This window comes from Chaetodon trifascialis, chromosome 12 (assembly GCF_039877785.1).
Source record: "Chaetodon trifascialis isolate fChaTrf1 chromosome 12, fChaTrf1.hap1, whole genome shotgun sequence".
Classification (NCBI taxonomy): domain Eukaryota; kingdom Metazoa; phylum Chordata; class Actinopteri; order Chaetodontiformes; family Chaetodontidae; genus Chaetodon; species Chaetodon trifascialis.
The window spans coordinates 23,510,945-23,525,271 of record NC_092067.1 but is presented as its reverse complement, the minus strand read 5'-3'; the positions used below and the strand labels follow the sequence as shown (position 1 = coordinate 23,525,271).

The 14,327-nt window shown below is 45.4% G+C and overlaps 1 protein-coding gene across 9 annotated transcripts in view; it reads right to left on the bottom strand.

Annotated features, from left to right (window-relative positions):
* Positions 1-14,327, bottom strand: part of gulp1a (GULP PTB domain containing engulfment adaptor 1a) — a 66,138-nt gene that overhangs the window by 3,452 nt on the left and 48,359 nt on the right. For all 9 annotated transcript variants that reach the window (XM_070975587.1, XM_070975582.1, XM_070975580.1 and 6 more), the window contains 6 exons: positions 10,039-10,100; positions 6,469-6,540; positions 2,390-2,488; positions 2,089-2,226; positions 1,813-1,929; positions 500-586 (listed from right to left, as the gene is read on the bottom strand). In XM_070975587.1, the coding sequence (XP_070831688.1) occupies positions 500-586; positions 1,813-1,929; positions 2,089-2,226; positions 2,390-2,488; positions 6,469-6,540; positions 10,039-10,100 (575 nt within the window). The remainder of the gene's footprint in view (positions 1-499; positions 587-1,812; positions 1,930-2,088; positions 2,227-2,389; positions 2,489-6,468; positions 6,541-10,038; positions 10,101-14,327) is intronic.

Genomic DNA, 14,327 nt, shown 5'->3' with positions numbered 1-14,327 from the left:
CAGAGAGGAGCGGTATTAGTCAGTCCTGCAGAGGAGCAGAGGTGTGGGTAATTGCATTCACAGGAGGCCGTCACAAGTACTGGCGTTTGGCCCAATTAGACGGTAATGTATCACATTCCTCATCAGACCAATCAGGTGTGTAATTGCTTCGCTTCAGACACAGCTTAGACTCCCTCCAGACAGGTTTGGCCAGTCCAAACTTCAGGTGGAGGTCGTGCATTTAATCACAGAGGCCGCATCAGCAAACCCAGCTGTCCTAAACATCCTAAACGATCCGACGGTCTGAGGACGGCTGCTTCAGCTTGTCTGCAGACGCTGCAGTTGAAGCGAGATTATGTGACTTCTAACACAGTCTCAGCCAGCAGCCTGGGGTGGCCGATCAGACGCCACCCTCAGTTAAAGCAGGTAACACTTTGCTTTAATTGTGGCCACAGCGGCTGAAGTTCAGACCTGCTTTAAAGTGTGTGTGTGTGAGTGTGTTTGTGCAGTTCGTCCTTACTGGTGGCACATGAGCAATCATCAGCTGTTCCTCCAGGTCTTGAAGCTGCTGCTTCAGCTCAGAGTTTTCCGTTTCCAGTTCTTGAATCTGAGTGAAGACGAGAGAGGTTCAGCTGAGGTCATTGAAAGCCTGAATGAACTGCAGTCGAGTCAGAAACATCAGCTGTGGAAACACAGTTTACCTGCAGAGGTTTACACAAATCCTCATAAAATCAGCTTTGTGCTGATGCATCGTTTAATCCAACGGGTGTTTAAACGGTTTGTTAAGCTTAAGAAGTAGAATTTTCCTAAGCCATGAAGGAGGACTCAAAGGTCCAGCATGTCAGATTTACAGGCGTCGACTGGCACAAATGGAATAATGATGTTTTCATGAGTGTATGATCACCTGCAAATCAGATTCATTGTGTTTTTGTTTAGTTAGAACGAGCTCTCTGTCGGCCATGTTTGTACACAAACCAAACACTGACTCCAGGGAAGGCCCTTTCACAGCCACCATTGGTTCTCCTACACGTTTGCAAAGGGACAGCGAGGGGTAGTCAGGTGGTTGCAATCAGCCACGTCACCACTAGATGTCACTAAACCCTACACGCTGAACCTTTAATCCTTCAGTTTTGTTCTGCAAAGCTAGAAATAACCATATTGAAGGATACATCACACATGCTAGCCTCCGGTCCATCGAAGATGAAGACTCACTTCTTTCAGCTCCTTCGTCACTCCTGTTAGCAGAGCAGGAGACGCAGACGTACCCTCGTTTGAGGTGATGAGCACCAGCAGACACACTGACCTACAGTGCTGCTAGCTAGCGAGCTAACTCCTGAATCTGAGCTGCTAAAGGCCTGATTGACGGCTGGATGTCATATTATTTGTTCAAACTGGTTGGTTCATGTTAGCACACCGAATTTAAACAGAAAGCAAACATGAGTGGATGTTGATATAAGAACATAAAGAAGATGATTTTTTGACATATATTGTCAAATATGTGAAGAATATGACCGAACATGTGACCCAAAAAGGGTCAAAATGCATTTTTCATTTCATCCTGACTACATTACCCCGTCTGTTATTTAATCAAGGTCTCACCAGCGTTTTCACAAATCACCGACTAAATAAAACCACAGAGAGCTCCACGGCTTCAGCAGGGTGCGCAATAATTCAATTTCAGGTCATTAATATTCATTATTGACACTTTTCATCAACACAGCTTAATTGTCCAAACTGGATCTTTTAAAACAATCAATAGAAACAAGCTGCGCATGAATGAACAGAAACATCAACGTGTCAGCACGCTGAACGAATTCAAGTCGCGAGACGCACTCGTTTCTGCAGGCTTCCGATCTGTTTCCTGGTCTCCACGTCTTTGCCTCCAGACTCCAGAAACTTCTTGTAGGCCAAGTCGAAGGCCTGTCCAATCGTCAGAGTTATCTCCTCTGCCTGCAGCGGGGGAGAAAAGATCACATCCATCCAGTTAACTATGGGATGTCAGAACGGCCAAAAAACGAGAGCAGTCAGAGCGCAACGCGTTCACCAGGCTTCCACATTCTGCCAGAGGTGTTCCAGCTGATTCAATTAAAGCCAGCAGGAGACACTTACACACTTTTCACTGTCAAACACGTAGCAGAGGTGTTTGTTCGATTCCGAGTCTTTGCAGATAAAAGTGAATATCCTTTTATCTGTTTTGTCATCTGCGCAGAAGGATATCCGGTGTAACTGACAGTTATGCTGCACATCCTGGAAAACAAACACAACATGTTCATTATTTACTGCCGTCATGGATGCCGACAACAAACCGCTTCTCCCCCTCTACATGCTGTTAGTTGTCACGTAACTTCAGGTGTCACGCACAGAGTCGACAGACCTGATAAACAATACAAATTCAAATCTTTGTACTCACTTTTGTCTTGGGATCTAGTATCTTCACGCCGTAGATGGAGATCTGCAATTCCACTTTGGGGATCTTCTGTCCCTCTGACTTCTTGATGTGTCTCTGAAACTGCAGATGAGAGAAATCACAAGCAGAGAAGTCTGAGCGCAGCCCTGAAATTCACCAGGAACAAACACAACACGTGCTGATGGCAGCAGAAAGCCGGGAGCAAAGAAACAAACTCTAGTTAAATAATCCTTATATACATCTGTTTTCAGGCTGCTAATTTCTTTGGCCACTAGGGGGAAGCAGAACAAGCTGAAATCACTGTCACTTCAAAAAGTTGTTAAGCTGAACGAGCCAGCAATCAATTTCCTGTTTACACACACATAAGTCCAACATTCACGTCCACTCAGCTCTGCTTTGGTCTCCACCGCCTCCTGAGGAAAATATCTGGCTCTTCAGCTGCTAAATGCTCCACTGTGTTCACCAGCTAGTTGCTTTAACTCTGTCTGGTGCTGAGCAGATAGAGTATGAAGGATGGAAAACAGCTTCCTCCCACAGCTGGAAGTGATTCCTAATCGGGGGAGTGCCCCCGAAACTCCACCGGGTGCGTAACGTCCATGACGCGTACGATGGAGCTGATGGCATCTCTGACGGACAGCGTGTCAAACTGCACAGAGATCGAGCATGACAGGAAGTCAGACACAGGAACAGTGTCAGGAATCCGGTAAATTTTCAAAATAAAACACCCTGTGCAGACTCCCGATCATAATTAAATATAAAATAACAATAAACACAATTTGAAAAAGGAAACCATTAAGCTACAAAGCCTTCTCACCGATGGTAGAAGCACAAACATCAAGTTGAAATGATCAAATCAGGAAAATATGAGCAAGTTAACAAAATAAAACAGGCACAACGCTCGGCTTCTGGGATCTGCAGTCACCACGGAGGACAGAACAAAAACATAACGTCACAGAGACGCGCCCGGTGGAATCCATTGTCAGTACAAAAATACTGATTAGTGCAGCTTTAAAACTATTCATTACACCACTGGAAGGTGGATTTACTGCAACAAAATCTTAAAAAGCCCCAAACAACACGGACATGTTCAGGGATCAAGCGGCCGCATGTCGCCTTTAAAGCTCCATGAGAATTTGTTTAAGAAAATATAATTAAGGTTAAGAGTTTTACAGAAGATTAACGAGGAAATGAAACAAATGTGCGATTCATCCACTGGGTCACTCTTTCAAGCGCTGCCAAAAAGCAATTTAAGTCTTTCGCAGGTTTTTTGCCAACTGACATAAATACTAACAGGACTTGGCAGTCAGTTAAATGTCTGTTAGAAGAGGAGTGAAGACTGTCAACGAGGAGACACTTCATCCTCACATGAAGGACACGCGGAGGACGCCGAGACACCCTCAAATTATTCCAGTTTAAAAATATATATCCATTACAGCCATGAGAGTGAGAGCGGGTCGAATCCGCAGCTTTAACTTTTGCCTGATTTCACTTTCAACATGAAACCGTGTGAAGTGTGTGTGCGTGTGTGTGCGTGTGTGTGCCAATAAGACACTGCAGTATTTTAACAGCCTCTAACAGTACAGCTTCCAGCAGGATGATAAACTGAGCTGTAATCAAGCCCTTGTGAAGCCTTGAGTTAAGCTTCTATAATTTAAGACGTTTACTTTTCAGGAGCTTGCAGACACGAACTGATCTCAGAGTGCACTTTTCTCATGAAGCCTCCCAGGTCTGTCCCTCCACCCTCATGTCTGCTCTTCAACGGCAAACCCGTCCTAAATGCCAGAGTCTCTGGGCGAGTAACCACGGAGCCTTGGTCTCCAAACAGGCCTTCGAGATCAAATGTAATGTAACAATAGAGGTACGGGTTTGGGAAAACAGTCCTCCCCTACAAGCGGCCTCACAGATTCAACTCTTGGCAGGAGAAGACAGAGGGGAGGCCAGCAGGCAGCGAGCGCGGCCACGTTAGCGAGACGCTGTGAGAAAGCAGAGGGTCTCCGGGTCGTGTTCCCATGCAGGAAGGCTGGGGCGGCCGCTTCGGTTAAAGCTGATGAATGCTGAGGAGCGTGTGATGGAAAGGAGGTTAAGTGTCATTCACTGGGGAAGTTTGATGAAACTGTGGCTGAATCACAGAAAACCCAAAGCCTAAATAAGAAAAAAGTCTGTTTGTCTGCGCTTTTTCCAAAATGATCAGCTGAGCTTTTTCTGGGAAATAAGACGTCTTAGTTCAGGACAGATATTCAGAAAAGGTCAAAGAAAACCAGCGCTGATGGACTGGGAGGTGAACCCTGGTCTCTTCATACTCAGTTCAAGTTGGTCTTTGCTGCACAACCTTAAGTCTTGAATGCATAACCAGGACTACAGGACCCTGCTGGACCCTCTCAAATTCAGTCAGCTCATTCAATTAAGCCATCAAAAGTTCTAAAAAGTGTTTTTCAGATGCTTTTCCATAAAAAGTTTCTCGTCACTGGAGACCTGAGGAGTGTGCAAATGATACAGGAAGTGATGTTTTTTCCTGTTCAGCAGCAGTTTTTCTGATATTAGAGGAGGTTTGATGACAGCAGCTCTGGAAATGAAGATGCACCCGAGGCCACTGATGATCAGGAATCTGTTTTATGATATTTGTGTATCAGATCATTTAAAAGCAGTGCTGGAGCGCCGAAAAGACAAAGTCCGGCTGCACGGCACGAGTCTCAAAGGGACAATGGTCGGGAAAACAGAGCAGAAGCCTTCGGCTGTTGTGTCCACGGTTGGAGAAACGTCCCATCAATCGCAGTGGAAACAGTGGAAGGAGACACGCAGGGCACACAATCATGCACACAATTAATTATGTCCACACACGCTCAGGCAGGAGACTGATCTGTGAGTGTGATGCTGACTGCTTGAGTCTGATCGTCTATGAGGAGCCTCTGTGAGGATGCTGAAGTACAAACAGTAATTATAACAGGCTGAAATGTAGAAATGGCAACTAGCTGGTGAGCTTCGTAAAACATTTATCTGCCGAATATGTCCCAAAAGAGCTGGTGGAGACTAAAACAGAGCTGAAAGTTGAGTTAGCTATGACGTTTTCCAACTTTTTAATGTGATAAAATGACCAAAACAACGTGTCGCTGCAGGTGTGAAGACTGCTTAAGATATAACGTTACTGATCCCACACCAGGGAAATGATGTTGTTAGAGACAGCAGTGATATGCAAATCAATAAGAAAAAACTAATAAAACAAAATGCAATCATTTAGATTTGGGCCACTCGGGCTGGATTCATACATCCAGCAGACACACAGTTGAGTTTGTGCATGCATTATCTACATAACACCAATATTTACTCTCTGTTTGGCCTTCAGTGCTTCAGGTTTATCAGTCTGTGAGCTAAAAACACAGAACAATGAGCTCCTAGAGACAGACACAGTCCACAGAGCTGAGGGGACGACTGTGAGGGTCACTGCGAGTGACACCTTTCACATCACACACAGTCATTGAAGCCGTTGTTAATACGTGATGAGTGCAGCTTTAATCAGAGCATTAATTATCAAATCACATGTGTGTTTACATGAGTAGTATTAACAGTGATAGTGTAAGTGAGTATTATGGGATTATATTGTATCAAGAAACCCTTTTTCCCCTCATTAATATGCAAATTTAGGCTGCAGCATCTAATAAGATCATGTTCTTCATATGCGGAATCAGTGGTGGAGAATATTAAGTGTCAGGGCTTCTTCTGACGTGTCACTGAGTTCTGTCAGGGTTTATTAAAGCACCTGCGCTTTAATAAAGTCACTTATTAAATACAAATCCTGTGTTGGTGCATGGAGAAAAAACGGTCTGGCTGGAGGATTCAAGCTCGGGCTAACAAACCAACAGCTTTCACGGCGGATAAATATCCGTTTTATTGAATTCTGCGTCTGGCCGGGGAGAGGCTGACGGAGCGGACTGCTCTGCTTATCCAGCAGTTATAGGAAACCACAGACGGGTGGAGAAACTCCAAGGGCACCTTGATGGGAAGCAATGAGGGAGGGGGGCATTTGTCACTCACTCCCACCTCCCCTGCCCCCTCAGACTGCGGCTCAGTCCGAGGGCTGGCTTTACCTTCAGCTTTCTGACTGCATCCTTGACAACTTCTGTGCCTTTCGGGGCTTCAACCTCTGTGTTTCCAAGGAACTGGAAAGAGAAGAAAAACGATGTGAGGGAAACACAACAAGGACACGTACGACACTGGATATGAGCATGAATGAACGAATGAACAGAATGATTAAACCAATCTCAGACGACGTTTGGGTCAGTATCATCTGGTGTTTGTTATTCTAAGCTCAGATGGTTTGTATCATATTATCTGAGTTCACATCCTTCAGGCCTAAATGTACCACCTCACACAGTTTCCCTTGCTAAAGCACCAAAGTGTACGCCTCGTACATGTGAGGAATGCATGTACGCAAATGCACACACACACACATACACATGCTTGGGGCCGCACTTCTAACATCCTCCAACAGATGGAGCCATTAACCTTTGTGCCTGAACACCTTGTTTTCCATCTGGTGGCGGCGGCGGCGGCGGCGGCAGTAATCGTTCCAGTCACACACGCTGCTTCAGTGCCTCCTGAGCTTAATGTGTGGAGCCTGTTCCAATATCAGCCTTCATAAACACTGGTGTCAGCTCCTTAAAGGTTGGGAAAAACAAAATAACGATGGGTCCCGCTGGAGCGGAGACAGACAAGGATTGTCTCCGCGACACAACAAAACCTGTGTGAAGCTTTCCATGACTCGGCTTTGCTGATGTCCTTCGTCCTTGTGCTCACTTTAGATGAGATGATGCTGCACTCTATAACTGTCTGTCTGGCACACTTTCATTTGGGGCATGTTGGCAATTCATTATTCTGACATTTCATTTATGCTCACATAAATAAAATCACTTTAACGATGTTTCACAGAAAAGAGCTGAAGAACTCAAAAGAGCTTATTTCTAAAACATGTGACTAATTAAAAATGCAATACTTCTTGTTAATAACAGCCAGTCTGGCGCTCCTCAATAGAGCCAGAAAACAGATTGAAGCTTCTTTATAAAGTGTCAGCACTGTGTGCCACTGTGACAAATGTACTCCACACACTTAAGGACATGTCTGAGAGCGCCGCTGACAGATGCCCAGAATAGAATGGAGAAGCTCTTGTTCCTGACCAGTGCATTCTGGGCGACGACTGGGGAGGTTTCACAAGGTGGAGCGGGCTCGGAGGCTCATCCATCAACTGGTGCGTACAGCTGAAGAACGAGGCGCTCCTGGCCCTCGCTCCCCAAAGTCAGGATGCACACTTAAAGGGGCCATATCACACCAAACAAGCACAGAGAGCGAGTGTTTCAAGCCCACGGCAGCTGAGGAAAGTTCACTGAGACGACGTGAAGCTGCTGCCTCTCACTGTCTGTGCACGGCTCAGTCCTCATCCAAAGGTCCTCTCATATCTACAAAGGGCTGGATCTGTGTCATGTGCAATTTAAGTGACTTCTGAAGGTGATCTGATGCGATCGCACTGATCCCAGCGGCTCAGAAATTCACCTCTCAACAACATCTTTCCTCGGAGGTCAATAACTATTATTGATGAGTGAGATCAGCTCAGTGAAGCTCCAGCAGCAGCTCTCTGCACAACATCCAAATGCATGAAGGCGTCTCAGAGCGAAGAAGAGCAGAGCGCTGAAACAGATGGGCCGTAAAGCAGATGACAGTCTGCACTGTCACCTCACCGCGACATAAAATTCAATTAAATTAAATTCACAACAGGGAAATGCCACCTGGACTTCTGATGACATGGAATGTAATTGCAGATCTGTCTCGTCTTGCTTCTGGTGCTGGACGGATTCTTGACACCCGCGTGGCCCCTCGTGTTTCAATTAGGGCCACAATCGACGATTATTTCAGTGTTTCGCTTGTTTTATGGAGCCAACGGTCCAAAACCCAAAAACGGTCAGTTTAGTGTCACAAATGACAACGAAAAGCAGCAAATCTGATTAAATGCAGCATCACTGCGACCATCTGTTCTCTGTGACACCTTTATCGAGGTCAAAGTTCACCAAGTATCCAACCCCCTCCTTTATGTGATCCTCCATGTTTGATTTAATCAATTAAAGTGCATTTTCTGTAAGTTTGATGTGAAATGGAGCCATTCTTCTGAGGTAATGTCTCACTGCTGATAAGCTCAGACACGAATAAAAGTCTCAGGAATAATTAATTCCAGTTTAGAGTTCTATCCATGAAACCTTTCAAGGGGAAATCACACACCTGTAAAATGAAGAATGAGCTGATGGATGGTCCACAAACTGCAGCTTCCACACTGAGGTTTCGCTTCTTTTCTCACTTTTAGATGCTTGAAAATTTAATTTCTTTTCCTTTGAATTTCAAGGTGTTACCTTGAGCTTTGGGCAACTAAAAATTGACCTTTTCCTCTGTTTTCTGACATTTTGTAGACCAAAGAATTGTTTGGTTGAATGAGAAAATAATCAGATTAACCTATTAAGAAAACCATCACGAACTGCAGTCACTGAAGCGTAACATGAAGATCTGAACCGGTTCACACGAATAAAACTGGTTTTGAAACTGAATCCTTTGCTCGTCTCTTGCTCTGGTCGGTTGTCAACGCTGAACAGATAAATCTAAAAGCCTCAAACTGTCGTAAATATACAAAGATTATGACCTCAGTGTTGTCATGAGAAGCTGCAGGACTTTGAGCCACATCACAAAACTTCATCTTAGGTTCAGTCCCAGAGAGGACGGAGGAGGGACGCATCGAACCAGAACGACTTTTTTTATTTAAGTCTCACTTTTCTTTGCCATAAGACGGATCCTCTCTGTTCTAACTGGCTGGAAGACGGGGCAGTGAATTGCTAACTGAGCTTATTTTCAACAAATCTGAAAGCTGGGAGAAAAGGCCAAGATCAGTCTCAGCACTTTGGCCGTCTCCTTCCCTCCAGTCCCCTCAGTGATGAGTGGTGCGCTCAGATCTCAGCAGACTCGGCCAGACGGCAGCTCATCAGGGAGAGCTGCCCATACGCTTTCATTCCAGCTGCCCCTGCCTCTGCGAGCCAGCTTCAGCAGACAGTTTGGAGTTCCACCTCAGTTCAATCATGGCGTTTCTGAAGCTCAGGGCGCCGTCTGACACGCTCAGGAGGGGCTCTGTGTCGCAGTGGGACAGGGGAGTGGTCTCCACCTGAGACCTTTTTGTCGGGCTTGTTTTGAATTAGTTTCCAGAGCAGACTGAGCGCGCGCTCTCATTTCCAGCTGTTCTCGTGTCAGGACCAGGAGTTTTGGCTGGTTTTGACAGAAGCGTGAGTCACTCTGCATAAACCAACACACTCATCAGAGAGCAAACAAACCAGGAGGGCTAAAACAGAGAAACTTTCAAATGAAAGTTCGATGGGCACGATTTTCCCCCATCGCAGCGCCGAGGCAGAGCAGCTGCCGGGGAAGATAAATATTACAGCGCACATTTTCTGACAGACCGCACTTCAGCTGTGGTGGCATCCGAATGAAATCATCCACCATTAAATATCCAAATCATCGCTGTCATGTCATTCCTACACGAGGTAACTTTACTAGAGTGAGCAAACTATGAAAGCAACCGCTGTTTAACAGCAGAATCACGAAGCCCTCAGCAGTCTGACGGTGAAACCTACCTTGGCGTTGTAGGGTATGTAATGCTTGGCCAGCGCCTCCGGGGTGTGCATCCATGATTTATCTGAAAGGATACGAACAGAAGTGGTTAAATCTCAGGCATCAACAGCAGCCATCAGACGAGCTTTTCACTTCCCCGCTGCAGCTCGGCTCATTGAACATGTGACTCTGTAAACATGCAGTAATTCCACTTCCCTAAAAGTGTTCAAGAGTGCACAGACTGCACACGCACGACCACATTCCCGCTGTTCCACTGATCGATGGTGTCCATGAGGCGTAGCAGTGACCCCAGAAAGGCAAAAAAATAAGACTGCAGGCTTTTAAAGATATAAACTGTGCACGATTTTAAATATTCAAACTTCAGCTCTGCAGGTGTTTCAGGAGGAGTGGCGTCGATGCCGTTCTGGGTGAGAAGCACTGAATTTAAACACAGCTTTTGTTTTGTTTACAGGAAAACTCCAGAGGGCATCTTTAGGGTGGAGATGAATCCTCAGAATGTCTGAACTCTGTGTTTGTGACTGCAGCTTGACAATATGAAGAAGAAGAGGAGCTGGGAGGATGAAAGGAGAAGGCTGGACGGGGGTTTGGAGAAAGTTTCAGAACTCAGTGCCCTTTTCGGTCTAATAAAACTTTTTTGGGAGCTGTGCTCCAGCGTGAGCACTTGTCACACACCTGGTCCGAGCGTATGCTGCTGGCTAATTACAGCTAACCTGTGCAGATGGCACACTGGCTGTTTGTCGTCTAGCAGTGGAATAAATGGAGGCTGAAAGTCGCTTTGCAAAGAATCTGAACAAACCTTCAACCTGCTTCCAACACTGATGCTGCATTTAACGAGTTTCAGGTGTAACAGCTGTAAAAAACAGCCCAACGTGCCCCAGTTAAACAATGAATACACAAATACAGCTAATGCAGTAATAAGAGGAGATCTGGAGCCTGTTTGAAGCTGCTTCCTCTCTGTTTAAGCTCCACTCTGCAGACATAACACAGCTGTAAGAAAACTGTGTTTCATCTGGCAGAGAATTGAAGGCTTTCCGCTAATCTTATGCGACACTGGCTTCGTTATCTTATTGCAGAGCCATTGATCTGTCAAACATATCTAAATTGAACCGGCTAATTTAGCCTATTAGAGCGAGAGCTCGTAGCCTCGATGCGCTTGGAAGACTTGCTAGCAGACCGGCATTAGCCGACCTGGATTGCAGACGTGGTATGAACATGAAAAAATAACGTTCAGCAGGAGAAATCTTGTTTTTTCAAAACTATTTCAGAGGTGACAGAATAAGAAATGAACATCAGCAGTGTTTCTCACGTATTACCAACACTGAGAGAGTCGTGCACGGTGCATTCATCCGCCCTGCCGCGCTCTCACAAACATACTGACAAAGCACCAGTCTGTGAACAGCTACATACACAACCACACCATCATCATGCATGTATATGTGTGTGTGTGTGTGTGTGTGTGTGTGTGGGGGGGTGGGGGTGGGGGGGGGTGGGGGGGGGCATTGTTGCTGGCTTTTCCCGGCAGAGAAGACGACTGGCTGAATTCCTGAACAGAATCCATCTGCTTCACAAATGGTTAGCATCATGGACGCCTCTGCACGAATTTGTCCCAAACTGCTGCGTTCGAGTTACCTCTGATAAATCAGTCTCCGCTCTCAACGCGACGCTGTCGGTCACGGAAATCCAACCCTTCAAATAAATTAGCAGCAGCATGTAAGGAGTCTAGTTAGTAAGGTCAGCTGCGGTCAAGCCGGCTGCTGCTTGGATTGTGATGCACGTCTATTTGCATTGTTACAATACTGGTGCTCGGAGCGGCCAAAAAGGCTGACACTGAAGCACAGAGCTGTTTACAGTATATCATTACTGTTGTTATTTATTTGTCATAAAGTCCTTGGCGGTTAAAACATTTGTAGTGAAGCATCTTATACTATTTAATACTGAATTCGAGCTACCGCCACAGTCAGGATGTTCATTCCTGAGCATGATTTTTGACTCCGTGTTGAACAGCAGTGCATGTGCCGTTCATGACTGACTTAAAAGTGCCCACACAGACCATCTTTGACGACAACATCAACACAAACTGAGCAGCAGTTGATGGTTTTCAGCATTCCCTAATCACCCGCTGATTAACCATCCTTTAATTCCTTCATTTCCCATTCCCATAAACAGCTTATCGGCCTGTTAATGGACCTCGCGACAGGAGATGCATGACTGTGACCTTGAGCCGCTCGCGTCTGTAGGTTGACTGTGTTAATCAAGCCTCTCCCAGGTGCAGAGGATGTACATCAACTTAAGCACGTCCTCTGCACAAGTATGCTAATGACTTTGTTTGCATTGATGTTGCTGGCTAAGTGGCTTGATGAATTCAAAGTCTCCTCTAATTAGTGTTAATTTGGTGCTCCACATTCGCCTAATTGTGATTGCTTGTGTTTGCTAATCTAGCATATTATTTACAAGGAAAGCAACAGGCAAATTCTTGACTTGCAGAAGAAGTCATGTTTTATTCTCCTGGAAATTAGTTTGATGGCAGGAAATAAATGAGGCACAAAGTTGGCGAGCTTTGTTTCACGTTCCAGACACTGCAGGATAAACTGGGAAACTTTCCCTCTGCTTAAACCGTCGTCCTCTTAAGTTTACTCAACAGCTGTGCGATGAGATTATCCTCTGCTTGCACCTTGCAACAGTCTCCTCTAAAGTGCAATCAATTTCCAAGAGGAACCCTTGAATGAAAGTTGATAGAAGGACAACGTATCGCCTCCTTTCTCGTAAAGCTGAGGAGCCTAAGAAACTGTAAATTCCAGGAGAGAGGAAGGAGGAGGAGGAGGAGAGGGCTGACACGGCAGCATGGCAGGTAGGCTGACATTTTTTCAAGGCGTCAGCACACACTGTTCTGATTAAAGGAGGGATGGTGGGAGGAAGGGCGGGCGTACTTCTTTCTCTCTCTTTGCTGCATAAACCGGCAACTTTGTGAGTGCAACAAAAGTGGCAAAGTTCTGAGTGCTCTCCAGGTCGCCATGAGGGAAGATTAACTGCTGGGGCGGAAGGATGAGTCGCGGCGTCTGAAGGTCACTCCGTGTGGTTGAGCTGTCAGGTGTTGGATGAAGATGACAGCCTGAGAAGTGTCGATGCATCTCTATCACACCGCGGCGGACTACGGCGCACACATCTCCGGAGACGTGGAGCGCGCTGCTTCTGCACGGCCAGTTTGAACATGTGACAGCATAAAGGTCACCAGTCCTTCATGCATGTTACACCCCAGCAACGACAAGCTGCCTTCATATTTCCCCTGACACATCACAGCGTTGGGTCTTTCTCAGAAGGATATCTCAGCTCTCTCTCTTCATATATATATGTATGCGCTGCACTGTACTTATATTCTATATCATAAAACTAAGACAAAATATGGTGTGCAAAAGTACATAAAAACACAATAAGTAATCTATAAATTATTACTTATTTTACAGTATATTATCACGCAGCACTTTTCTTTTCCAAAACTTGAATCGTGCTTGTTTAAAATCCCACTTGATCTATTGGCAAGTGTGTGGACAACAGCCCATAGATACCCGCTCTAATTAAACAGAGCAGACAGACATAAACGGCTAATCGTTTGGGAAGGGGGGGGGGGGCAATGAGTACCTTAGTGACCATATAGGCTAAATAAAGGGCTGTGGAGGAGTGTTTGCACAATGCTGCAGCATGTTACTGCGTTCACATCCTCACGTGAGCAGAAAATTACAAAATGAAGTGAAAGTTATGACTCAGACGCTGACAATGCTGCCTTCAGTATTATCCCTTTGTAAAAAAAATGTATAGTGGGGAAAAAAGGCTGTAGCACAGGTCGAACAAATGTGCATATTGTGGTGCACTTGAGGAAAAAGGACCACCAAAAAGTGCAGAACAGCGTGGTAATTTGTGGATTCATTGATGATTTGATCTATTAGACCTTTACCACAAAGTATCTCTCCTTATCTATGAGCTAACAGCTGTTTTCTCTCTATCTCTCCCTCCTTTATCTCATTTTCTGCTGTGAATCCAGCCGGTGGGGTGATAAAGGGTCTCCACGGTCTTTGATGCCAATGAGATATGAGATATGCACCCAAAGAAAACCAGTACACCAGTTTAAAAAAAACCCTCAACTAAACCATCTCCTGTTCACCTTTGGGACAACTGCAGGTACGGAAAAGGTTTGGATTTCAAATAAAACCAAAGATTGAAGAAGCCTTTGAAGCTCTCAGAGCTACCAAAGAAATGTGTTTGCATCCTCCAAATTAACCACCAAATGAATGAATTC